Here is a 25,029-nt window from a genome sequence, read left to right as displayed (position 1 = left end):
AGCAAACAGCCAAAGAAATCTGCTAACTGACCGGGGTTTTCCCAAACTCCTCCCCAGCGAAAACCCCACTTAACCCCGATTTCTAACTTACTCTCTGTGTGAATTATATTATTTCTTTTTCTTGGTTTTGGGTGGATTCTCATCTGCCTTGCTCAGTTTCTCCTTTTCTGGTTTGGTCAGCGAGTTAGTTTTTTTAAGACGGAGGTCATAAATCACAGGCTCGACCAAAAAACTGGGCGTCGGGTGGAGGTGGGCGTGGCTGCCTTAATGGGGAACTGTGACATATGGTCTTGTTTTGGGGTGGAGAAAGTTCACAATTGAATACGGTTGGGGTGGTTTATCCGCAGAAGCTTAAGAGCACGAAAAAACGATGATTAAGATTACCAAAATAAATTTTCGTTAAGTTGGTTTTAAATGTATTCAATTTAATTACTTTGATTTGAAAAGGTTATCACTGTGTAATTCAGTGATTAATTTAACGAATTATGTTCAATTTTACAAATGGATGCCTTCAGCACACCACTGCACAAAATATTTTCACAGATAGAAAACTTCAAAATCTTTAAAAATTATATTTATTTGTTTATAATATACCTTGTTCTGCAGACCTCTTCCACTTGTTTGTTTGTGTTAACCTACTTATATTGTTTGATTTCTTTTTAAAAGGTAATCATTTGAAGCACTGGACTGAGAATCAATTAATTTTCATTCCACTTTAACTTGCAGCGACACTTCCCCGAGAGAAATCTTAATTTTATCATAGTTGGCTGCGTTTCGTTGGCCACAAAAGCCGCGGAAAACTTGAAAATGCCAAACCAAAGCGGCCACAAAACATTTTACAGCTCACCCCGGTCCTTTCCCGTCCCCCCGGCAGTTCACTCAATATCGAATTAAAAGCTACCTGTTTCTACCTTTTCTCACCTGAAACAATCCGAAACGGGACCGCAGAAAATCCTTCTTGCTATGCTTCGTCTCCTCCAGGGCGAGACCCCCGACCCCACAGCGCCCATTTATCCCGTATTCCGAAAACACTCCCCGTACTATCGCCGAACCGCAAGCGCTAATAAATTATGACCCCAAGCGCTTAACCTTGCGTCGCTCTGGTTTCCACCTTTCCACCGTCCGCCACCCACAGCCCCTTTAACCTTCACACCTCTCACCTTTATCTGCTGGCCGCAGTGCAACAAAAACGGCAACCAGAAAACCGCAACACCCACAACAACATAGAAAATCCAAAAGAGGCAGAAAAGTTGAGGGGAAAACGGGGCAAACACTGCCCGCTAACGAAATTTAGTGCCCCAAAAAGGATAACAATTTCGGGGAGCCAGAAGAAGGAGAAGCATTAGCCCAGAAATACTTGGCCGAAACGAAAAGGAAATTTTTGGTAGATACTTTTTTGCTTCTGCTGGTATTTTTAGTTATTTACGACTTTCTGGTTCAGAGGTCAACCATCGCACTTAAAAGTGTCATTTTGCATTTTGTTTGGTTTAAAGGGAAAAGCGGGACAGCAAGCAAAATGCAGACAAAAGGCAGCAGCAAAAAAACTGCACAAGTCTAAGGATATGGATGAGGTCCTTCAGCCAACTGTTAGCCAAAAACTGGGTTACATTTTGCCATCTAAATGGAAATGTTGTTAGCCGGAAGTTTTGCTGGCTTAAACCGAGAAAAAGGCGGCCAAACAAAAATGCATCATGCAAGACCTAAAAAAAGTCTAAATGAAAAGCAGTGCACTAAAGGAAAGTTTTGGATGTACAGTAGTCTACCTATAATGGATTATTTTTTATCCATTTATAGAATAGGGTTTAAGTGGTACTTAAAAAAATATATTGATTATACTAGAGTGTTTAGGCATACCTATTATTTTTTTTATAAGATTTTTATATGTAATGACTAAATATTTTTGAGCAGCCCCAACTACTCCTTGAATTTTGCTCATCGCCAACAAACAAGAAAATTCGTTTCCACGATTGGTTGTAGGTCACTGATACGCCCACGGAAAAGCGAACCGCCTCCTCTTTTCTACTTTGCGCTGACATAAATAATAACTTTGAAATGCAATTTGTGTCGATTTTGTGTTTGTGACTTGCACCAGTCCCCTAGCTCTTTCGCCGGCGACAAAAATAATGGCAATAAAAGCGAACGTTCTCACATGAGCACTTGGGGAGTGGCGACGGAAAAGGAAAAAGCTGCGACTTCTTTCGTTGCCTGCCATAAATCATCAACACAACGCGGCACTTAAGTGCTTCTAAAACTGTTTTGTCCCACTCAGATTTCCCATCCTGCCACGCCCCTTTTTCGGACGCCAATGACCAGCGCTAAAGTGCCACGCCCACTTCTACAAAAGCATCCTGAACCTGTCAGCAGCAGTCGGAATGCGGAAAAGGAAAATACAGATGGAAAAGCTAAATAGACAGTTGGATATGGAATAACAATGACGAAGAGTAAACAAAACGTTTTCGAAATACAAAATATACAAATACACAATGGCAACGGGACGGAAATATGAATAGAAAAGTCGGACCGAAACGGCAATTGGAAATGAAAAATATTAGAAGTGGAAATGTCGTTATGGATGAATGGGGAAAAGAGCACATCAATAAATGGAAACTTGACTGCAGTTGAGAGGCCTCAGAAAAACAGGCGAAGAAATGAACAGAACAATGAATATATTGGAATAACCAGGGGGGAGTTTAGGGCGGAAGATGCGAAGCGGAGTTTTATCTTCCCCTGAAAAGATTTCGATTGCTCAGAAAGCTCGGGGACGAGCGTAGGTACCTTTTGTGTGGCAATCTGCATTTATTTTTATAATTAATAGATCACATCACTTAAGTAAATGTCTTCTTGCGGTTTTCGAAAGAGTAACTAGTAACTAGAAGACAATCATGATAATTATTATGAACGAGTAACCACCAAGTATTTTAACGTCTATCGTTTTTAATTTGTATTACACTATTCTAGAGTGAGTTAAATTTTTAAAGCTAAGCAATTGCCAAAAGAATATTGCAAACATTTTTAATCTTCGAGAAATGAACATGAGTCAAACTGGAATTTAAATCAATTCGATGAACTCTTAGTGCCACCTATAACCTCTCAAGTAAAGGCAAATTAATACTTTGGATTGCATTATTTAATTCAACAGATCCCCTCCCCGATTTGGCGCCCAATATCCATTAGCAAGCTCAAGGCTATTGAAATTTCCGCTCAAACACAAATAGCGAACAAAAAGCAATTTGCTGATGAACTGAAATGGCAATTGCAAGTGAATGCAATTAAGAGGGAGGAAGGAGACATAGAAATGTGTGTGCACAGAGGGCCGTCGTTAGGGTGTTTGTGCTCTGGCTAGACCAATATCTCATATTAATATTGTCTGCACTTCTCTCATTTCCATGGATTTCCAAGAGGGAAGACGAAGTTTTGGCGGAGCTTTTGTCTATTTACCGCAACAAATTCGGGTGCAATTCATCGGCAGACAAAGGCGATGAATAATGCGGGAGAGGTCGTACAGTAGTCTGTCGATAGTGCGAACGCTGCAGAAGAACTTGCCAAAACCGTTGTTGGTGATCGGAAACTAACTAATTATAATCACATTAAAATAACTAATCTTAGCTTTTTTCTGACCATAATAGTTGTACTATGGCCCATCAATGTTTTGTTTTTCTTTAAGATTTTTTAAAATATTGTTTTAATTTGGAGTCAATGGTGAGATTATAAATAGGTTTTATTCAGGGAGATTAGTTCAATTTTGCCTACAGAAACTACAGTTCCTACAGTATTCGATTTTTCTACGGCTAATCCCCAGTTAAAGGAGGGTTGAAATGTACTGGATAGGGTCAAGATAATATTTGTAGGACTGCAGAAGGACTCACCCTTGCTGATTCCGGTGGCCTTGTCCCTCAGAACGTTGATCGAGTGCACCGCGCCGTATTCCTCGAACATCTCGCGCAGCTGCGACTCGTCCATCGACTTGGGCACTTGGCCGACGAACATCTTGATGTTGTCCGGATCCGGCTCCTTCTCGCCGTAGGTCACCGTGGCGTCCGCGTCCAGCCGGAAGCAGGCGTCGTCCTCCACGAGGGCCGCCACCACATTTCGGTTGGCACTGCACGGGTTGTTGTTGTTGTTCACCAGTCCGGCGGCGGACATTATGCCGTTGGTGCCCACGGGAACCAGCGCGCTGTTGTTGCCTGGGCAGCCCAAGCTCGGGTTGCTGTTGTTGCTGCCGCTGTTGTTGTTCAGGAGCGACGGGTTGTTGTTGTTGCTGTGTATGGGACTGTTTGGCAGGCTGTTCGTTGCACTGCTGCTCTTATCGCTCATACCAAAAGCACTGCGAAAGAAAGATTCGGGGAGGGGGAGGGATCAGTACAGTGATAACATAGTATGAGTGTTTTTTGTAATGGGTTCCATATATGTGTTCAAATTAAATACTTAAAAATGCAATAAACATTTTAGTAATGAACAAGTACTGTTAGTATTTACTACGATAATAACAGCCCTGCTTCACGTTTTTAAATAATGTATTACTCTTGCAAAATATTCTTGAAGAAACATAAAAATGGTAGTTCCCATGTATTCCAAATTGGTGGTCTGCAATAGTGTAATACAGGTTCCCAGGACAAGATCCCCTCCACTTAGCGCCCACTGTGCCCTTTACAGTTAGCTCCCACGCACTTACTCCAGGTAGATATCGTTGTTCTTCTCAGAAAAATCGAATATCATGCGGCGGTTGGCCAAAAACGAAGCGCGACTGCTGAACATACTTGCGATCTCAATTGAATTTTACACTGTCGACGCGAATAAAGAACGGGAAAACTTGAAACTCTCAACTTGGCGGCAGCCAACGACCAATACCAATAGCAAAACGCTTCACGTTTACTGTTAACGCACACGGACACTCGAGGTCGGATCGATTAACTTAAGGGCCCAAATAAATACTTCCACTTAACACGGCACTCGGAACTCAACGTGACTAATTAAAAAAGCTCTATATTAAATATATAATCGCAGCGCCTTCGCTCCTCCTTCCTCGCACTTCCTTCCCGGGCAATCGTCGATGGACAAATGAACGAGAAACCGAGGTGGCGAATGGAAGGCCACAGGTGGAAGGCAGCCTTCCAGTGGATTCCAGCGAGAGCGTGGGAGAGGCAATCAGCGAGAGTGCCGGCCCCAAGGTCAAAAAATAAGCGAAAATATGAGGATCACAAGTGGAGAGAGGACTTATTCGAAGGTGGGAGAGAACAGGAAAGGTGAGCTTCCCTACTTCCACGGACTATGGAACCAGCGCCAGATGGAAAACAAAAACCCTCTGATATCCGAAAATTAAAAAGGACCGGGTAGCTAACATTAACATTAAACCTCTTCGACACAACCATTCCTGTTGAAAGAAGAGTATTTATTTTTATCTGCAGTCAATGGCCTCGACTATCAGATACCCGTTAAACAGATACCCACGATTTGGCAATGTTTGGCAAGTATATGGAAATCAAAATAAAAAACCAAATCGCCTTACACTTTCTCAAAATCTTTAAAAATGTGTGTGCTGGACAGCCTTATGGGATTATGAAATATGGCTGCGCAGGAATCTCTAGAATCTGCATGCTTAATACCAGAACTCTAGCTTTAATAGTTACCGAGCGTTTTAAGGACGGACAGTCAGACGGACGTGGCTAGCTCGACTTAGCTAGTGATCATGAAAAGATCCTACCTTCCGGCGAATTTACATTACTTTTGGATCCAACTTGATTTTGAGGAACAATAAGAACATACTATAAAGTGTTAATTGTAGAATATAACAAATTAAAATATCACTTAGTTAAGTCCCTTAACTTAGAGGACTTAAAATTAGAACAAGAATGTTTTTGGCAAGCCTAATGATGTGTAATGTGAAACGCTGCAAAGGAACTCGTAGACAACTCTGACTTCGGCTTGAGTGAACCTTTCTTGTTTGCCTTGGCGATTTTCTGGCCGAGTAAACCTCAAATAGCATTAACCTAATGGCCATTTGCTTGTGTAAATAAGCTGTTTAAGCTTTTTCGGATGGAATTGGGTCAGCTGAAACGCGATGAGCAAACACCTGGAATGGTCCCTCTACCACACCTGATGATTAAACGTTTCTGTGCAGAGTGAAGTTAAAATATATTATTGGATGTAAAATTAATTATAATTTTTAGTTATAATTATATATTAATATATATAATATTTTGAACATAGGGTTTATAAGAATCGTCGCGAAATGCGTTACAGATAGAGAGAAGCGGTTTATCCTCTTTAAAGTAATTCCCTACCGATAACAAAATATTCGCATTTCGTTATAAACATCAGTATCTCCTCCGATGCTCAAAATAATCGACGCATAACGCTCAAAAATGAATAATATTCCTTATTAACAGTTTTCCGGGTAGAAAATAGTGCAGCCCACCACGAAAATCGAAAAAACAAATTCACCTATCTTTATTCCCACAGGAGCATATTGACCAAGAAGAAAAAGGTTGAATGTGATTAAATAAAAGGCCTCATTTAAAGGGGGTCAAGTGGTGTGGAGGAATGGTTAGTTGGAAGGAAGTCGTTATGCAAGCTAAATTAAAAAGGTTTGGTTGCAGAAAGATTTGGCAAGGATATTTTTAGCTTTTACAAAAAGGTTTATTAATAAAAAAAAAATGTAAAATCATATAAATTATTATTATTATTATTATTTCAGGTGTAGTTCTGCAATTATCGTCGCCAAAACATTGTTTTGTTCCTTCTGTTCTTCTGCACACTTCTTGGCTCGCCCACAAATTTGCCGTTTTGGGGCTGCTGTTCTTTAATTTTATTTTGTCTTTTAATTTCTTACAAGTTTCACTTTTATTTAGCAAATTCTTGTCATTCCGTCCCATGCTTCGGGTCCCTCGGCGACTTCTTTTTTGCATTTTGCAATTTGAACTTCTTTGCTCTTTGTTTTCCAGACAGAAACTTTCTGGCTCCCCTCTTCCCACTTAACCCTTTCTTGGCTTTTTCGTCTTCACTTTAATTTAGTTAAAGTTTGTAAGTCACTGAAGGCAAGAGGCGTATGCCACGCCCCCACACTAGATGGCAACGTTGAGGGGCCTCCCTTGGGAGGGTCTGTAATTGCAACGACCCTTTGACACATTTATTGCGTTTCTTACTCTTCTCTGCACATAAAAAAATATCGTTGAATTTCAGGGATTAAGTGAATAGAAAACTCTATAATCAATGTTCTCCTTGGTCCAAAATTTTTTTTTTTTATTTTAATGTACAAAGATACAGGGCCATGTTATCGAAGTTTTTGGCAGTGTAAATTGTACATGATCCAAGTTCAGCTTAGGATCCAATAAAACATGCAATTGCGACAATTTTACCCAAAAGTTCTCGAACCAAAAAAAACTTTTTCCCCAAGAACAAAACAACCCCACGAAGAATGAACGAGTAAAGCGAACGGAACTTTCTTACTATCAAAGTTCAAACTGCAATTCATCTCCATCAGCAAAAAGTATGCGATAAAAAAGGAAACCAAGGGTATCTGCAAAAATTTGACTTCAATAATACCCGAATATTTAACCAATTAACAAATTTAGAATCATTAGAACGTTTGGTACAAGACAAAATTTATAAAAGGACAAGACATAACCAGCTAATATGCCCCACATTTTTAAGTAAAGGGTACAGCGAAAAGTTCCACTTTCTCAGTTTTCTTTGGAGCTAAAAGGACTATCGTATTTGTTTGTCAATAATGCACCCCAAAGGCTGAAATCCAGTCACAAATTGAAGATTTTACTCTTTAAATTTTTAAGCAAACTTCGGTTCTACGCCTTCGTTTACTTTTCCTTAGCATTTATCTTCATTTGTCGGGGCAGAAGGAAAAGCAGAAGGACCTGCTCCTGCAGCAGCTGTCAACAATTTGCCGACCGCAAAATCGTCGAGGGAGCCAAGTGGGAGTGTTTGAAATTCGGCATTGGGATTGTACTTGGACCTCGCCTGCGATTCTCCCGAGAAACTCACTAATTTGCTTGATTACTCCAGAGAATATCCGGCGGCGGAGAAATTTGAAATCTATTACAAAAGTTTTTTAGCCCCAAAATGAAGGCTCACTGGGGATCGTCGACTGAGATACTGAGTGGGCGGAAGGTGGACGGGGAAAATCATCTTCGACGGCGTCGACATGGGTCAACACTTTGACAGGGGCAAGGACAAAGAGACAAAACTTTTCCAAGAAAGGAGAGGAAAATGAAGAAAGAATAGTATGTGTGTGGCAACTGTGGGGCACTTGGAAAAAACGTAAAAGGGAATCAGCAACAACGAACCTTTGAAATACAGATACTAATCAACTAACTGTTACCACTATGATAGAATAATATATATTGTGTCTTTCAATCAGTTCATTTTTTTATTTTAAACAAAACTTATTATAAACATTAAGTAAAAACAAATATTAATTTTTTAATTACAATTTCTAACTTTAAAGCTTCTGTTAGTCTTTTATATAATAATTTTAACTTTTTTTAGTCTTTCTAGGTACTTGGGCAATTAAAGGTATAGTTCTAACAACCTTTCTTCAAGTGCATGGTAGCAGCTGAAAATCTTTGAACAACTTTGTCCGACTTCATTTTTCTGTTTTCTGTTTCTGGGATCTCTTTTATTTGCAGGTGAGCCGGATAATTTTTTATGTCTAGCGTCTGCTTCACAACAAATCAAGTGCGAAGTGGAATCCTGTACTTCATGTTACTGTTGTTGCTGGCAAGAGTGAACTTTTGATCCTTGTTATTTTGCTTCTCGTTGCTCTTTGTTCTCCTTGATTGGTTTTTTGTTGCTAGTGCGGTGTGCTAGGGAAGGGAAATCAATGGGAGTGGAGGAGCCCAAGTGGATTTTGTGAGGAGCTTTAACATTGTAATTTCTGAAGTGGAGCAAAGGAACTAAAGGACTGACGGGGACGAAAGGCTAATAACAAGTTCTTTAAGATTGAGGGAAAAGCCTCTTACCCAGTGCTTAAGAAATGTTCCTACAGTAGTGATAGTACAAATATTACTGTAATATATAGTTAATATTACTTATATTAAAAACATACATATTTCGAGCTTTAAGCTTTAAATTGCATTTATTGTATATATTTACGTGTACCTCTTCTGATTACTCATTTCTTTAAGTTTTAATCCCCCATTAATAACCCAAACATTGCAGTTTCCAAGCAGCTTAAACTGGCCCTTAACCCGGATCGGCTATTTTCTTTGATCTTCCCAGGAATAACCTCTTAATGCGACCTAAGTTCAGGGGACTATAAATTACTGAACTCCACAAAAAGCAGCATAGGAAGCACAAAAACGCAGAAATAAAAGTATGAAAACATTTCGGCACGCCTATCAAAGATAATTTTAAGCCGCATTTAAAAATGATTTCTTTGCTTTATTTTCGCTCAGACGCTGGCACTTTCTCCAGCCTCCTTCCCTGCTCCTTTCCCTCCTTTTCCGTCGAGCTACGCGACTTTTTCCGCTGACTGTGCGTTGTCTGGCAACCCTGGGTGAAAGTGGAGGGGAAGGTGTACGATTATGGAGGGTACCAGAGCGGAAGGAAAGGCAGAGCGGCAGGGTGGACCAATGTTGACAGTCAGTGAACCCCGAAAAAGGCAAAGCCAACCATGAAACCAAAAAACTGTTTTCCATTCCGAATGTTTTTATACCCTATCAGAAAAACCATGCCAATTATTTTATTTAACTCTTTACACAAGAAATTCCGTTGCAAAAACATCTTTCAGGTGCGCAGTTTAAGTCCAGATATTCCATTTTTGACTACATTCAAATGTAGTGCAATATTTTTAATAAACTAAACTAAACTGTAAATAAGTTATTTATATTGTAAATAAATCAAAGTGTTAGTTAGGGCCCTTAGAGGTAATTATTCGTTTATGCCGCCCTCCCGATGTTCCTTTTTGTCAAAGACCCGTACTCATCCTGGCATAGAGCCCGAACTTGTGCGAGGAGGACTTGGTCTCCTTTTCGACCTTCCACTGCGACAATTGGATGAGCAAGTGCTGACGAAGGGGTAGGAGAAGAGGCTTATGGGGATGAAAAGGAGGTGGGCAGCAGAGCTTGGACTCTGCGCAAATATTTGACATGGCCAAAAGCAGACGGTGGCCAAAGGAGTGGGGCACTGACTGAGGGACTGGGGAGATGATGCAGCTCATTTTTTGACTCAACTCCGGGGATTTTCAGGGGTCTTTGGGAGAGGGTCGCTTTAGGTTGGGACTCGTGTGTAATTAAGCAAAAATTCCAAATCGTTTGTAGTTGTTGTTCTTGTCTGGCGCCTGGCGCTCTCATTGCTTTTTGTTGTTAATAATCACTTGTAAATAGATCAAAGTTGGCATTTTATTTAAATTCCTCATCACAGTGAGGAATTTCCGAGCACTGGAGTTGGCACCAGACTGGAAGTCTGAACAGGATTATGTTGACTAATTAGAGGTTGACGAGGGAGAGTTCATTGGGGAATGATTCAGAGGGCTCAAGGGAATTTTTCGAATTTAGATGGGATCCTGACTCTTTGGCCATATTAAATTGGTCAAATATGACTGGAATAATCTAGTTCATTACTAAAGAATTATTTAAAAAGTTTATTTATTGAAATATAAGTTACGTTGCTGTACCATTTCATTTATTTCAATTGAACAACCATAACGTTCCATCTTAACAGCTGAAAACGACGCACAAATTAAAAGCCAAGAGCACGAAAAAACACCATGGACATTGTCACCCAAGAAAAAAGTGTGTAATAAATATCCACCACACAGGAAACCAAATTAAATAAGTAAATCTTGTGGCCATGTAAAAATGAAACCGAAAAAGCAAAAATAAAGAACCCAAAGCCGAATCGAGTATAAAATATATGTACGTGTGTCGAAAGATAAAGCACAAAGGGATGCCAGGACAGGGCTCTCAATGTCACTGGAAAAAAAGGACAACGCGACCAAAAAAATAAAATTAAATTGTGAAACGTAATGTTAACGCAGCCAAATACCCAAAAGTCCAAGAGAAGCGATTCGAGCCCGGCTTTAACCACAATGAAATGAATGGAATACATGCGAGAGTACTAACCAGAAAAAAATATATATTTTTCCCTTTTTCTGGGCCTCTTTTTCCCTGGTATATGGAAAACTTTGGGTCCTCTTTAAGAGAACCAGCCTGACACACATGCCCGGTAAGGATCAAGGGGGTGGTCCAGGCCCTGGTGTTAAAACAAAAGTACAGGCATTTCAGCCAACTGCGGAGCGAAAATTTCAAAAATGCCAATGGCTTTAGCGAGCGGAAACAAAAAGTGAAAAGAAATTCAAAGGTATGGTGCAGGAGAGCGACGTTTAGATACGCTTAAATTTGAACTCCGCTTTGTGAAATAAATACCAGTCTTGAAATACTTATTGGAACCATTAATAAAGTTCTTTGAATTCGATACATGTTAATTATTGTTTTAAGCAATTCGGAATTTTTCATTCCTTTAACAAAATTGCTAACTTTAAATTTTATGTTTACAAGCATGTTTGAGAAAAATTGTTGAATTTAAAAAAAAAAAAGATAAACCCTCTAAAGTTTTCCAGTTGGCAAGGGCTTTAACTCGGAAAAGATGAAATTCTCAAAAAACTTCTCGCCCGGGAAAGGAATTTATTGATTCATTTTGGAAAAAATCGCCAAACCGAATGCGAACAGCGACAACTGGGGCCTTGGATAAAGAAGAAAATGATTTGCATGGCTCCCGGTAACGGGAAAAATTCCGCTCCCTCCCCTTTGAAAGCCCCACCCACCGAACGGAGCAAGATATGTGGAAAATTGAATCAAATGATTTTTATTTTTCTCTCCTGCAGAGACAGAGCAAGGGGTTAACACTTCTCCAGCATAAGTCTTGGCGGAAAAATAAAAGAGAAGGAAAAATTATAAATGAAAATTCCAAAGTGCTAGGGGTGCAGGAAAGCAAGAACAAAGAACTGATGCCACATGAAACTTCGCCACTTGGGGCAGGCAAAAATTGTCGCCACTTTTTGCAAATTGTTGTTTGCCAACGAAATTGAAACAATTCCGTGCTCTTAACTGCACAATTTTCCTCCTGCAGCAGCCTTCTCCATTCCACATGGCTCTGTTTTTAACCATTCGATGCAGTGGCGCATAAAATTTGTTGGTTTGACGCGCATTTTATAAGTGATGGTCGGGGGCGATGGAAATTTCAGGAAAATGCCCCAAGGAAGGAGTACTGGCCTTCTGTCTCCCTCTTGAATATGGATGCATTTTCATGTTTGAACCCTTTAATGATAATAAATTGGCAATGCTGCCAGTCATAAACAACTTCGTACATCGAAGGGTCAATAATCGTAATTAACTTAACTATTTAATTCTTAAGGGTTAAAATTGTAAACTGTAACTGTTTGTAACTTGCCCACGGATTTTCTGAGAACTGTGACGTGATGAGTCTTTTTTTAGTGCACTTGTGGTATTTATTTAATGATTTATTTACAGGTATTTTAGGCAAGATAAAAAAAAAATATATAAATATATTGAGCTAAAAGCGTTGAATGCCTCTTTAATTCATTCAAAACTTATACACATCGTTATCCTAGCCGGGGAACCACACTCCTCCTGGCCCTCTTGGTCTCATAGGGACCATTACCTCAAAATTGTGACAACAGAGGGGGCCAAGAACGGGCGGAGGATAAAAAATTAAGTCCCTCTTTTCATTCTCATGCGGGAGACATTTGTATAATTTGTTTGAGTTTTGTGTGTGTTTTTATGATTTTGTCAACGCGGCACAAAAGAAAACGAGCTGCGAAAGCGAAAGGGTGGTCTCGTGACAGAAAGAGATGGAAAATAGCCCACAAAACGACCAAACGATAATCATAACAACGGAACACGGCCAACGAGGCCCCTGGGAAAAGTTGGCCAACAGGATGAGGGATAAGGAAAAGCGTTAGGAAAGAAAAGTCGTTTAGCCGTGTCTCTAATTGCCTAGGAAAATGGCCATTAAAAGGACAAGGACAAGCACCATCCGCTGTCTCTTTCAGCCAGGTGGATCCTTGAGAAAAGGAAAAATCGGAAAACAGGAGGGCCATCTTGTTATTGAAAAACAATCTTGAGACATAAATTGGCCCATAGCCAGAGGCATGGGAAATACCACACTTTAAACGTTCCTTGGGGCCAAATATTTAACGGTTTGTTTCTTTCATATTAAAAAAGTATTGCAACAACAAATCAATTTTTAAAGATAACAATGGATACCAAATATCTAGCACCCTTTAAAAAATCTTGAATCTTGTAACCTCCTTAATTTATAAGTGAGCAGGATAAGAACCTCCTACAATATCAACATTTTATGTTATTAAAAATAGAACAGCCTTAGTAAGTTGTTGCCAGTTTATTTTTAGCCGAAGCAATAAAGAACTTTCCCCGTATCCTGGAGAGCAACAAGAGCAAATATAAGACAGGAAATCACGCACGCACACTTGTCCAAGGAAAAGTCGCGACATCAAGTTTTCTATATACTTAGCCTTAGCTCCTTCCTTTTCGCACACACATGGGGAGCTCCGGTTTCCGTCTCTTTCTAGCTAGGCTCTACTTGACGCATGTCACGTGTTTAATTATTTACGTGACTTGGCGGCGTTTTTTCGTATCCTTATACTTGAAACGCTTCTCTGGCATTTTTTGTAAAACGCAAACATTTCTTTCGGCTGGCTTGTGTAAATATTCATTGCCGTTTTGTGTCGTGGTTAAAAGTGGAAAAACGAAACTAAAGCTGCCAATTTGTCGCCTACGATTTGTGTTTAGCTTTAAGACAATTTTTAATTAATGAATGACTACATGCAATACTCAGTAAATTTAATATATTGGTTTAAAATCTATTTTGATTAATTAATTTCATTAATTGTTATAAATACTAACTTTTTTCACGCAATTTAAATTAACTTTCCTAATGTTTTTATATCCTTTATTGTTTATGTTTCTTATCAACAAAGAATATACCGACTTCCAAAACATAAATGTCGACTAACCATTGTATTTTATTCATGCTTTCGCATAAGGAGGGTGAACAATTTTGTCAAAGTCCCAACTGAAATTGTATACTTTGCAAAACTCATTCGCGCAAATTGTTGCTGCTTAAACACACACATGCAGACAATTAAAAGGACAAGCAAAGTCATTAAAAATTTAAGCAGCTTTTAGGCTTACACGCGAGGAAAAACAAACACAGACGCGCAGAAATAATAGACTTCGCCGCGCTGTGTTGTTGTTTATTAAGGCAACAAAAACAGCAACAATTATTTTGTATGTCTGAGTTTGCTGCCTTTTTTGCATCTGATTAACATGAGGGGATGGGTACCAAACGGGGGATAAGCTCCCGGGGATTAACTGCTTGGGGCCCCACAAAGAACCCTTTCGCCGACTTGATCAAATTTTATTAATTGAGTGGAGCAGACAGCAAATATTTGCGTGAAAATTTACCCTTTCTCATTGTTGCTTTTTTTTAATTACTTGGTATAACAAGAAGATATTTTTTTGAATTTAATTAAAATTTTCGGTCCAAAATAAAAAGCCTCAGGGCCATATTAACCCTTAAGTCTTAAAGACTTAAAGCAAAAAAATATACTAAACGAATTTCAATGGAATTGACAGTCATCTTATTCGTTTTGTAAATAATTCCCTTATTAGAAATTCAAAGCATTTTTGAGAGCAATAAATCAGGATGCAAGTATGCAACAAATATGTTGTATTTACACATGCGATTGCCCAATTTCAGTTTCAATTCATTTCAACATCAATTTTTCACACATTTCGAGTGTTTGATTTCTGCCATTTTATTTGCCCTTTCATATTTTATAACGCAAACATCTTGGCTTCTTTGCTCAGCTCGCCCTCGAAAGCAGCAGTTTCGCCATCATCGAATGTGACACACTTTTCCACCTGCACACCCTCGCATTCGCTTGTGTCTACAGGAAAAACCTTTCGAATCACTTGACTTGAAGACAATTCCTTGGGCCAGGCCACTTACGATTTCTGCTCCATGTGTGGCCCATAAAATTGGCTCGGGAAAGGGGAAATGTCTGAGTGGAGCAAAAGTAAGCGAAAGAAAGTGCCATGTTGTCTACCCAATACAATAAATATTTAATGCACATGTTATTACATCAATAAGTGTGTCACTCGCCCACACATAGGACGTAAGCTCTACACAGATACTCCGATGGCGAAGCTTTTATCTGTTGTCGGTTGAATACTGCTAGAGGCAAAACCGATGCTCGGAAAAAAGGCAGCGAAAAGAATCTTCAAGGTAGAAGTAAGGTGAGTCATTAAAGTTCTGTTACAATTGTACTTAGTAAAGGATATCGTCTGAAGCCCTTTAATAAAAACAAAATTGCGATAAAAAAATTACGGATTAATTAATTTTATTGTTTTTTAAGTGTAACTTTTTATATGCCCCAAAGTCTAACTTCTTGAACTTTATTTTGTTTAATTTTCTATGATAACATTACATTTGCTAGCCATTTTTTCATATTTCAATTGTTCCGTTCAAAGGTATTTCCTTTGGTTATGAAATTGTCAGCTTGAATTGCTCCCCCCCTGGTGGTACATTGATTAATCGATTCGATTTTATTTTCATGCTCGAATCAACTTTCGTACCTATATAATACTTTATTATTCATGAAAAGAGGTTTTCCCGTCGTTGTTTCTATTTTTTCGTTGCTTAAACAAACGTAAATATGAATATGTATATTTAATCGAAATGTGGGTCAATTTTTTATGCATTAGCAATCGTTGCAAAAGCGTTAAGAGAGGTAGGAAGCCCACAGCAAAAAGAAAAAAACAAACATTCGTTTACCACTTGGCGTTTGTTTCTTTGGTATTATTTTGGCCATATTCGGTGTGTGTTCGCTGTCAATCGCATTTTGGCCGGCCTTAATGCCACATGACAGGGACAAAGCGTTGCATATTTTAAGGCGCCAGAGAAATATGCCAAAAATAAAAGGATCGAACAAAAAATAGTTTGTTCAGCCATCTATTTTTTCGTTTAGCCGGCAAACTTCATGCAGAATGTCAAACAACAATAAATTTTAATAATAAAGGAATACAAGCGAAATAAATTTACCTTGTCGAACAAGTGGCCAATAAATATTTAAAGAGGGGTGAATAAAACAATTGGACGAATTAATGGGTTAGAAATAGATTGATTACTTTGGGAATAGTTTAGTTTGTGCTCGTTTTGAAACATTAATGTTGATTTGACAAATATTCTGCTTTTCAAACTGTTTCTGGTTAGCCGTTTAGTTTATCAAAAGTATAAATCGGTTTACCCACCTTATCATGCGAAATCAGATATATGAAAGGAGAAGAACAAGGAAGATAATGTTAGATTCCATTTAAATATAAGATTTCACAGTGTATGTAAAGCGGAAAGCCAAACTAAGCCAAACCAAAACAAACCAAACAGTTTAATTACAGCACAGAAATGGGTGTGGAAAACGAGTGCTCTCTTAAAATGCATAATTCGAATAATTTGCAGTGTAAGAGCTGCTCTTAAATGGTCAACAAGGAGCAGGACTCCAAAACAGATTACACTAAACGCGATTGTGAATGCACACACAGACAATAGGAAAACAAAGGAGCAACATCGTCAAGGAAAAAGGATGGAAAGCCAGAGCAAGAGGGAAGTAGCGAGCCCATAAATGTACGACAACCGCAAATAAAACGGCTGGCAAGTTCTAGAGGTCGGAGTCAGAGAGTGGAGAGAAAAAGGAAACTCTGGGGCAGCCAGCTAAAATTATGTGCTTGTGTTTAGAAGAAGAGGTCCTTTAGCTGCTATTAACTTCTTCTATTCGCTGGAATTACCGTGCGTCTGATTGCTTGACTGGGTAAAATAGGTATGGTTCCTTAAAAAGGGTAGTTTGAACTTAAAAATAACAAAATGTGAAATTTAACAACATTTTCTGCTTCCTTTAAAATTAAGGAAAATACTTCTTTCTACAAAATCTCAAACGTCTATAACAAAATTTGTCAAAAAATGAAAACTTTTCTATCTGAAAAAATTATATAAAATAAAAATTTCTAAAAATGTAGAACAGATAAAATATTTGGGATTATTTGAATATATATATTTTTTAATTTATTTCTTTATTATTAGAAAAATATACCGTAAGAAGATAGAATGTTTTTTTAATCTAAAAACATATAGCGGTTTTTTTCGTTTGAAGTATTGAACTTTTTCTGGTTATTTATTTCAATTTGAGTACATTTATACCTTTTTATTTAATAAAATATAAATTTAAGTTTAGTTTAAAGTGCTATATCTATTTTTATCGCTGTTGCAACCACTTGCGCGTGCAACAACCGTTGTTATTATGCCGTTGTTTTAAATATATTTATCTTGCAGCCCCTGAATGTCAAATTATATTTTAAAATCCCACAGAAGCAGCAGACAATTTGGACCCAAAAACAGACCAATTTAATGCCGCGACGCCAAAAATTTTCCAGCCATAGACAACAACTTGGTAATGGTCGTGTGCTTTTGGTCACAGGTGCCACTTATGCGGTCCGTAAAGGGAAAACTGGGAAAAGCGGAAAGGTCGAGAAAAGGCAAAGTTGACTGAGCTTTTTGTTGCTGCTTTCGCCATCGCCGCAGTTTCGCCGCTTATTATGACGGTTTTTATAACCAAGACAGTCAAGGAGAAATGAAACTTTTTGATAAAAAAAATAAGGGTATTAAAATAAGCCATATAATGTGTGTAGCTGTACTATATGGTTAAGGGAAAAGAAATATAAAGTTCATAAAATGTATTTTAAAAATATTTTTCATTTTCGTATTACTTACATCATAAGTAAGTTAATAAGAACCGTTATAAATTTGCAATTATATGTTAAAAGTTAACAAAATTACTCAAGAGCTCTAAATTGTAAAATTGTAAATTCAGGTGCCCCTTATTTTAAAAATTACATTACTAAATATTTTATAAGGATATATTAATGAAACCAAATTGAATGGCACTTTGGGAGTCGACATTCCTGAAAATAGCTTTTCTTTCGCTTTTCCACGGCTAGCCAGACTTTGGCAGTCATTTTGCTTGCCTCCCCTTTTCCTCATTTCCCTCCCATATCCTTCTCTTCCAGACGGCGGCGCATTTTAAGCATCTTAAAAAAGTTTTCACCCTGGTTGGGGCACACACACATTTGCGGGTTAAAGTTTCGGCTGGGCTCCTTCTGTTTTTCACAGTTTTTGCTTTAATAATTCATTCGCTAGCTATTTATGTGACAGGTGATAGCCGTGGAAAGGCTTTTTCCCCTGTTTCACCCATTTGGTCAAGTGGGGAGGACCTGGTCTAGACTTTCGGCACCCGCAGATGGAATAATTGCTGCCACTGTCTGTGCCTTTTATTCCCAGAGGTCCATTTTGGGCTTTGAAAAGGGTGAATATGAAAGCAAAGAATTTAATTTGGAGAATTTGAAAGAGTCATATGGGTGACTAATTGAAGAGACCTTGGGGAAAAATCATAAAAAACTTGAACAAGGATTTTAAACTGAAAGGAAAATACGCTTTTGTAAATATAATTAAGTGAGATAAATATGACCTTATGAAGTTTTTATTATATTAAAAGATGCCCGTTGAGTTAAAAAATATTTTGTATCCGTTGACAAGTAAGTGACAGATAGAAGAACCATTTTTGACCCTATATATTTAAAATATCTTTTTGTTCATCCAACTGCTTGTCCATATAAGCCTCAAAAACTAAAAGTATGCATGTTCTCCGGATTCATTCGCAGCGCCAGAAAGCTTTAGCGCTAAAAGCGTTCTTTTGATTTAATTAAATTGAATTAAAATTGAATTTTGAATAAACAAGTTTAAGTTTATTGATTTTTTAACACGAAATCATTTTGTGGAATTTGTTTTTATTACAAAGGTAATTTAACTTTAATTACATTTTGTTTTGTAGTGCCTGAGAGTTCTTCTTCAAACGTAGGTTTTACCTAAGCTCTTCTAAAGTCGTAACTGACTGAGATACAAAACAGTCAACAGTAACATCAGTAAACGAGAGTAAAATGTGGGTACAAGCGAGTCAGGGTAACTGCCACTACATATACTGGGTCATTAACTAAACGACAGTTTGAGCGTTCTGCCGCACAACAAAAGGCGACTGAATAAAGAATGAGAACGGAAGCTGAGGAAAATTTGTTGGCCAACCGAGAGCAAATTTCTTGGCAATCTTTGCTGCGGCAGCATGGAGGAAATGTGCCACATAACATTAACCAACAACTCATATCCTTGAAAATTTAGCCAGACGACTGAGCGCCTGTTGATGGGCAACACATTTTTTCTACTTTATTTTCTTCTACTTGCGGCAAGGTCTAATGAAGCGGCAATGAGGCGAACCAACAAAACGAAGAAAAGTTCACTCGTGGTAGAAAAACAAACATCGTCATCATCATCATTATCAGCGAGGGGTGAAAAGGGGGGCAAGGCCACGACATGACCCTGATGAAAATTTACATATTACCAAAAGGGAACTTTTGCGGTTTATCAGCGAAAAATAATCAAAGATTCTCGCAAGACCGGAATGGCAAATGAGAGAAGGTCTGAAAGGAACGGGGAATGTCCAAATTAATATGGAAACCAAAGAAAATTCTACTTTGATGATAAAAGTACTTTAAATGTTATATTTACTATTTTAATTCAGTTTAGCCTATTAATGTGTCAAAAAGTATGCAAGTCTATTTTACACAGCATGTTCGAGCCAAGTTAATTTCGGTTGCATCCTCGTCCCTTTTAAAACCAGCTACAGGAAACGTTTAGTCGTCAACGTAAGTAAAGTTGCCCAAAATCAATGGAAACCACCTTTATGAATTTAAAGGCAAACTTTCCAGGCCTGAAGAACGCAAAAAAGAAATTCCCCCTACTAAAGAATGAAGCAATCAACAGCAGAACTCAAGGAGCCAACAATTGAGCAGCAACAAGAAAGGCACAAAGAGCACAATTACAAGTGCGGGACCGACCAACAAAACCCCTCACCACCCATCATCATCCCCTCGAGACTGCCTCAACAATTAAAACCAACTGAGTTGCCATATTTGAAGTGAGCCAGCGAAAGGACAATAATAATGAGGGGAAGGGACGGGAAAAGCTGGGGAGTAGTACTCATAATCATAATTATGGGCTTCCCTTAAACAACAAGAACTACATCAGAAACAGCAAAACCTTAATTGTTCTCATGTGTTTTTGTTGGGGGCGTGGCCCCCCTTATATTTTGCCTTTTTATTGTCCAACAAAAGGAAAGCACATGCATTCAGCCTGGCCAAAAGAAAAGTTCCAGCATTTATTGTTGCTGCTCTTTTCTGTTTTCCAGCCAACATAATTATATTCTAGTTGCTCCCATCAACATCATTATCGTCTTCAAGCCTGACCGAATTCGGTTTTAATTGTTCCTCTGTCATAACTTGTAATGAGGGGATGGTGGTCGGGTGCTATCAATGAAACTAATTTGGAGTGGCTTCCTTGCGCTGAGACAAATATTTTATCACAGCATTGGCCAGCATCTGCCCCGAACACAAAACGAGACAATTAAAACGACAATTTCAGTGAGGTGAGGAAGGGAACAGTAGAGGAGCACGCCAGATAATATACAGGGAGATACAGTGAAACCATTTGCACTGCACATCTACATAGTTTGTGTAGTAAATTCAAATTGAACACAAATGCTTTCCATCAATAGAACGATATTTCTGTCTAACAAATGGAGTAGAGGAATTTTTCTAAAAGAAAATGTAATTTTAAGCCCAGTACATTTTACCTGCCTGAATAATGTCAAACCATTGTTTTTTCTTCATGTTTGTTTGATTTAAACTAATTCAAAAATTGTTGTTGAATTTTTGTTTTTATGAATTTATTTTTATTCGAAACTTTCTTGACACCTTTTTCCTGCAGCCCTTTAAATTATCATATACTTTTCTGTGCTGCTTCCTCTCTCCTCATGTTTGTAAGCAAGTCAAGTGGGAGGCAAGTTTCCTAATTACAGCAACGTCGACGCATCCTCATCTTCACTTGACATATTTTCCTCGCTATTTGTTGTTGCTGTGGGGAACCCGCCAATGAAAAGCAAAATCCCACTGAGCGGGAAAAATGGAAGGAGAGTGTAGATGGGAAAAATATACGTGACATTTTTGGGTTCTTTTTTGATGATGCAGCTTGCGTGTTAAACATGTTGAAACGCATATGTTTACATCATAGTAGCTCTGTTCTTTAGAACTGTAGTGCACAAAAAGCCCTATTAAGCACAAAAATGAAAACGAAACCTTTCAAACGCATTAATGCATGTATGTATATGTGCAGCTGCTAACCCAAATAGGTCTCATAAAGTGATAATTAAATAAGTTTTTTGCACAAAGCTCTGGATCAAACTCTAATTAAAATGGAAAGCATGTGCGCAGCATTTACATTAGCCAAAAGTAAGTGTTCAGTTCATGGCTTCATAATTAAAGTCTACTTAGTTTTTAAATTTAAACGTTTTATTAATGAAACCGACAGTTGTTATACATAAAACATAGAAAAGAGGACAACTACTTTTATTTTCGGAAGAATACTGCCAGTAATATAATAAAGCTGTGTACTGCTATTTAAGTCAGCCTTAATTGATAATTTTGTTAACTTCTCTTGCGTGCAGACCTGTTTGGGGCATCAGATGCACTTTTGGCTTTGAAATAAATAATGGTTTAGGCCTATTCATCCATGGCAACTGTTTGGTACGAAATTAAAGCAAGAGAAATTCCCGAAACACCAAAAGGATGTCAAAAACACAAAACGCAACAACCTGACAGATGCACAATAGACGGGGCTCACTGGCACAAAGGCAGGAACATGGACCAGGCCAAGTCTCCTCTGCTCATTGACCACTTAAAGACAAAGGCCGACTGCGCTGTCCCTTGTCCGTTGGCCATTGTCCGTTCGATGTCCGCCAGTTGCCAATCGCCGGTGCAACGAAGCGGCAAATGCAACACCACGACACGACAGCAGCAACAGCAGCAGCAAAAGAGGCACCACAGCAACATCAACGGGAGCAACACAGAGCAAGTTGCAGTTGCAACATGAACACGCTTTAACCCAGGAGTCGATATCATTTCCGGCCAAATGCGTTTACAAACGTGGCACGGGCTTTAAGATGGAACGGGTGTATTCGAGGTGAACATCCAGAGCAGATACTCTTGCCGGCACACCAGACAAGCTGGCGAAGTTGTGCCTTCTCCACCTCATTTCTCCGACTTTCCTACTTGGTTTCTATTAAAGCCAGGCACACACCAAAAATTGCATTCAAAACATTTCCAAGTCAAAAACGCTGACAGACTGCATCGTCTGGCTCTGTATTCACTGACAGGCCGCCGCCGTCTAGCCGAAAAATGTAGTTAACCTGCGTTTGGCTACACTAATAAAAAAAAATAAAATTAAAATGCTGAAAATGAATAAATAGTTGATAAAATATTATATAACGCTCACTCGCAGTGTTGCCAGAGATACCCTGCTATCAAAGTCGTGCCATAGGAAGGGTTAGAAAATAACTAATAGTCCACCAAGTACACATTTGATAAGTTCGTACACTGCAAACGAAGTCTCACCGACAAGTAGGCCAACTAAGGCCAATTTTTTATCAGTGCATTGCCTGTCCGCAAAGACCACACAAACAAGCCAACCTAGAGCAGTCGTCATTGCAGTCACTCACTCAGTCAATCAACGAGTCATTCCGTTTGCCAAACACTTCGGGCCCCCTTTTTGGGCCGCCCCTTGCGCAGGTCGACCCCCTCAGTCGCCACAGACACGGGCGCCTGTCAAGTTGTCGTCTGGTGCCTGTGAAATTAGCGGCTGCTTGCAATTATGGCCTAAATGCGATGAGAACACCGTTAGACAGAAGGGGGAAAGTCTTTCACAACTCCAGCCAACTCCACCGCCCCCACCCGACCTTTCCTCTCCTTCCTCATGAAAACTTTTACCTCCGGCTCTTGAATGCAGTGGCAGTAGTGGCAAGAACAACAATTTTCGGGCAATTCTTTACTCCCGAGCTAATTGTTGTTGCTAGCCATATCCGTTGGCAGCAAACTGGGCTAATTGGCCTCCGCCAGAGTTTGTATGGATTTTTAATTGAAAATCAATAGAGGAGCGCTGCCCCAAAACGGTGGGGGCATTGGCTCAGGATAGCACAGCTGGTGCTCCGAATATTCCAACTGACATAATCTATTGCCCAATTTTGGCACACAGAACGTTAAAGCGGCTTTAAAGATTTTCTACTGCAAAATGGGGAAACCGTAGACGGAAATGAAATAGAAAATGTAAAGACTTTGTTAAGTAAATATTGTCAAGCGGTGTATTATCTTCAACCTACCATCAATAAAATAAGTTTAATCTCAAGTTACTAACAAGTCATTATCAACACAAATTAAACAAATCAATAAATTAAACATTTTTTTAAATATAAAATGTTTTACTACAAAACATGAAACAAAATTTCCTACATGTTTCGATTCGAAGTTAAGTAACTTCTTTATAACGAATCACTGTAGTTTGTTGGGATAGCGAAGGCGAAAAGCCAGTGAGGAAGATAGAAACATTGCTTACAGCAATTTTGCAACACTTTGGCAAGTCAAAGAATGTTTTTAATTAAATCAAAAAAGCAAACCTGGCTCCTCCTCTTCCCCCTTCGTTCTGCACGTATGGGAAAACTTTTCGTTTCGGGGAAATTCATTAAAAATTTAATTTTCGCTCAACAAGTTGAAAAATGGGAAGCCAAAAAAACCCGGGGGAAGAGATAGGGGAAAAAAGAGCTCAAACCTGACCCCGAAAGGTAAAAGAGATAGTGAAGAATGCACTTTGCTAATAAGTTTCGGGGCTTTTCGAATATCAGATGACGCGAGTGGGGGAAAGCGGAAAAGTAGAAGCAGAGGGCAAGCTGAAAGTTTGCACCACGTGACAGGCGAAAATATTTTTCAACTGTTTGAAAAAAAAGAACTAGGGAAGAATATTTTAGAGTGGTATTCGAGCCACCTCAACCCTTTTCCCACCTCACGTTTGCCACAAGTTTTCGCCATTTCTGTGTCGATGTATGCCAAGAGCTGTACCTCGCTACCTCCCCCCCTCACACCCAGCGACCCCAACCCTTTTCTCACCACCCCATTTTCACTAAAGTGAAGCCTCGCTGCACAGCAAAGTGTTTGATGTTGTTGCTGTCGTTGCTCTTCTCTTGTTCTTGCTGTTGTTGTTTGGTGCGCAACGAGGCATGCATATGGTTTACATTAGGCTAAGTAGCACACACACCTGCAGACACACGTGGACCCACAATGCCCCCAAACACACACTCTCGAGAACAGAGCAAACTCACTTGGCGCCTACCTGGATCCGAAAGTCCCATTACAGTGGAACAGATATTAAAAAATGTTTGTGGCACGGTCAGCATTGATATATTCCTATAATAAATATTTACATTAATAAATAAATGTAACAAAACTATTCAAAGAGCTCCTTAATATTTTGGTAATACCACTTCTATGTCTTCTTTATACAGGGCAGCGATCGGTTTTTTAGAAAATCACTATGGTTGGACATTTTTTGACTTATACTTATTTACTAAACTAATATATATTACATGTTATTTATATATAAGATGTACAGGAAGTCCACTTCCCCAAACAGAAAATACATTTATTTTTAAATTGTTAAATATATAGCAAATATATTTTATACATAATGTCTGAGGAAACACCTAGCTCTTCCTGTTTACCCACCCACTGTCGGTATTGTGGCTCAGTAGCGTCGAAATGGCTTCGCCCAGCACCGAGTGTTTGTATTTTGGCATAAACGCGCCCCGATAAGCTAAAAGGCTAAGGGCTGCCAACGCCACCACATGTGGCTCAAGGGTTAAACCAAAGGGCGATGCAGCACAACAGCCTCAGATATCTAAAAACTCCACGGGAAATTTAGCAAAAAGTGTGGAAAAGCAAAGTGGGGCAAGAAGGGAAACAAAGTTGATAAGCGACCAGTTTTCCGGGCTCACTT

The 25,029-nt window shown here is 38.9% G+C and overlaps 1 protein-coding gene across 3 annotated transcripts in view; it reads right to left on the bottom strand.

Annotated features, from left to right (window-relative positions):
• The window catches only part of LOC108033732 (CUGBP Elav-like family member 2), a 109,683-nt gene that overhangs the window by 38,881 nt on the left and 45,773 nt on the right, over positions 1-25,029 (bottom strand). For 2 of the 3 annotated variants that reach the window (XR_007763488.1, XM_044094572.2), the window contains exon 3: positions 3,867-4,324. Coding sequence is in view for 1 of the 3 variants with exons in the window: in XM_044094572.2 (XP_043950507.1) it covers positions 3,867-4,324 (458 nt within the window). In the remaining 2 variants the exon portion in view is untranslated. Of the gene's footprint in view, positions 1-3,866; positions 4,325-4,672; positions 5,067-25,029 lie in introns of those variants that run through there. The other variant, XR_007763489.1, reaches the window with a different exon arrangement.

This window comes from Drosophila biarmipes, chromosome 2L (assembly GCF_025231255.1).
Source record: "Drosophila biarmipes strain raj3 chromosome 2L, RU_DBia_V1.1, whole genome shotgun sequence".
Classification (NCBI taxonomy): domain Eukaryota; kingdom Metazoa; phylum Arthropoda; class Insecta; order Diptera; family Drosophilidae; genus Drosophila; species Drosophila biarmipes.
The sequence above is the reverse complement of the archived record's forward strand: the minus strand, read 5'-3'. Positions and strand labels throughout refer to the sequence as shown.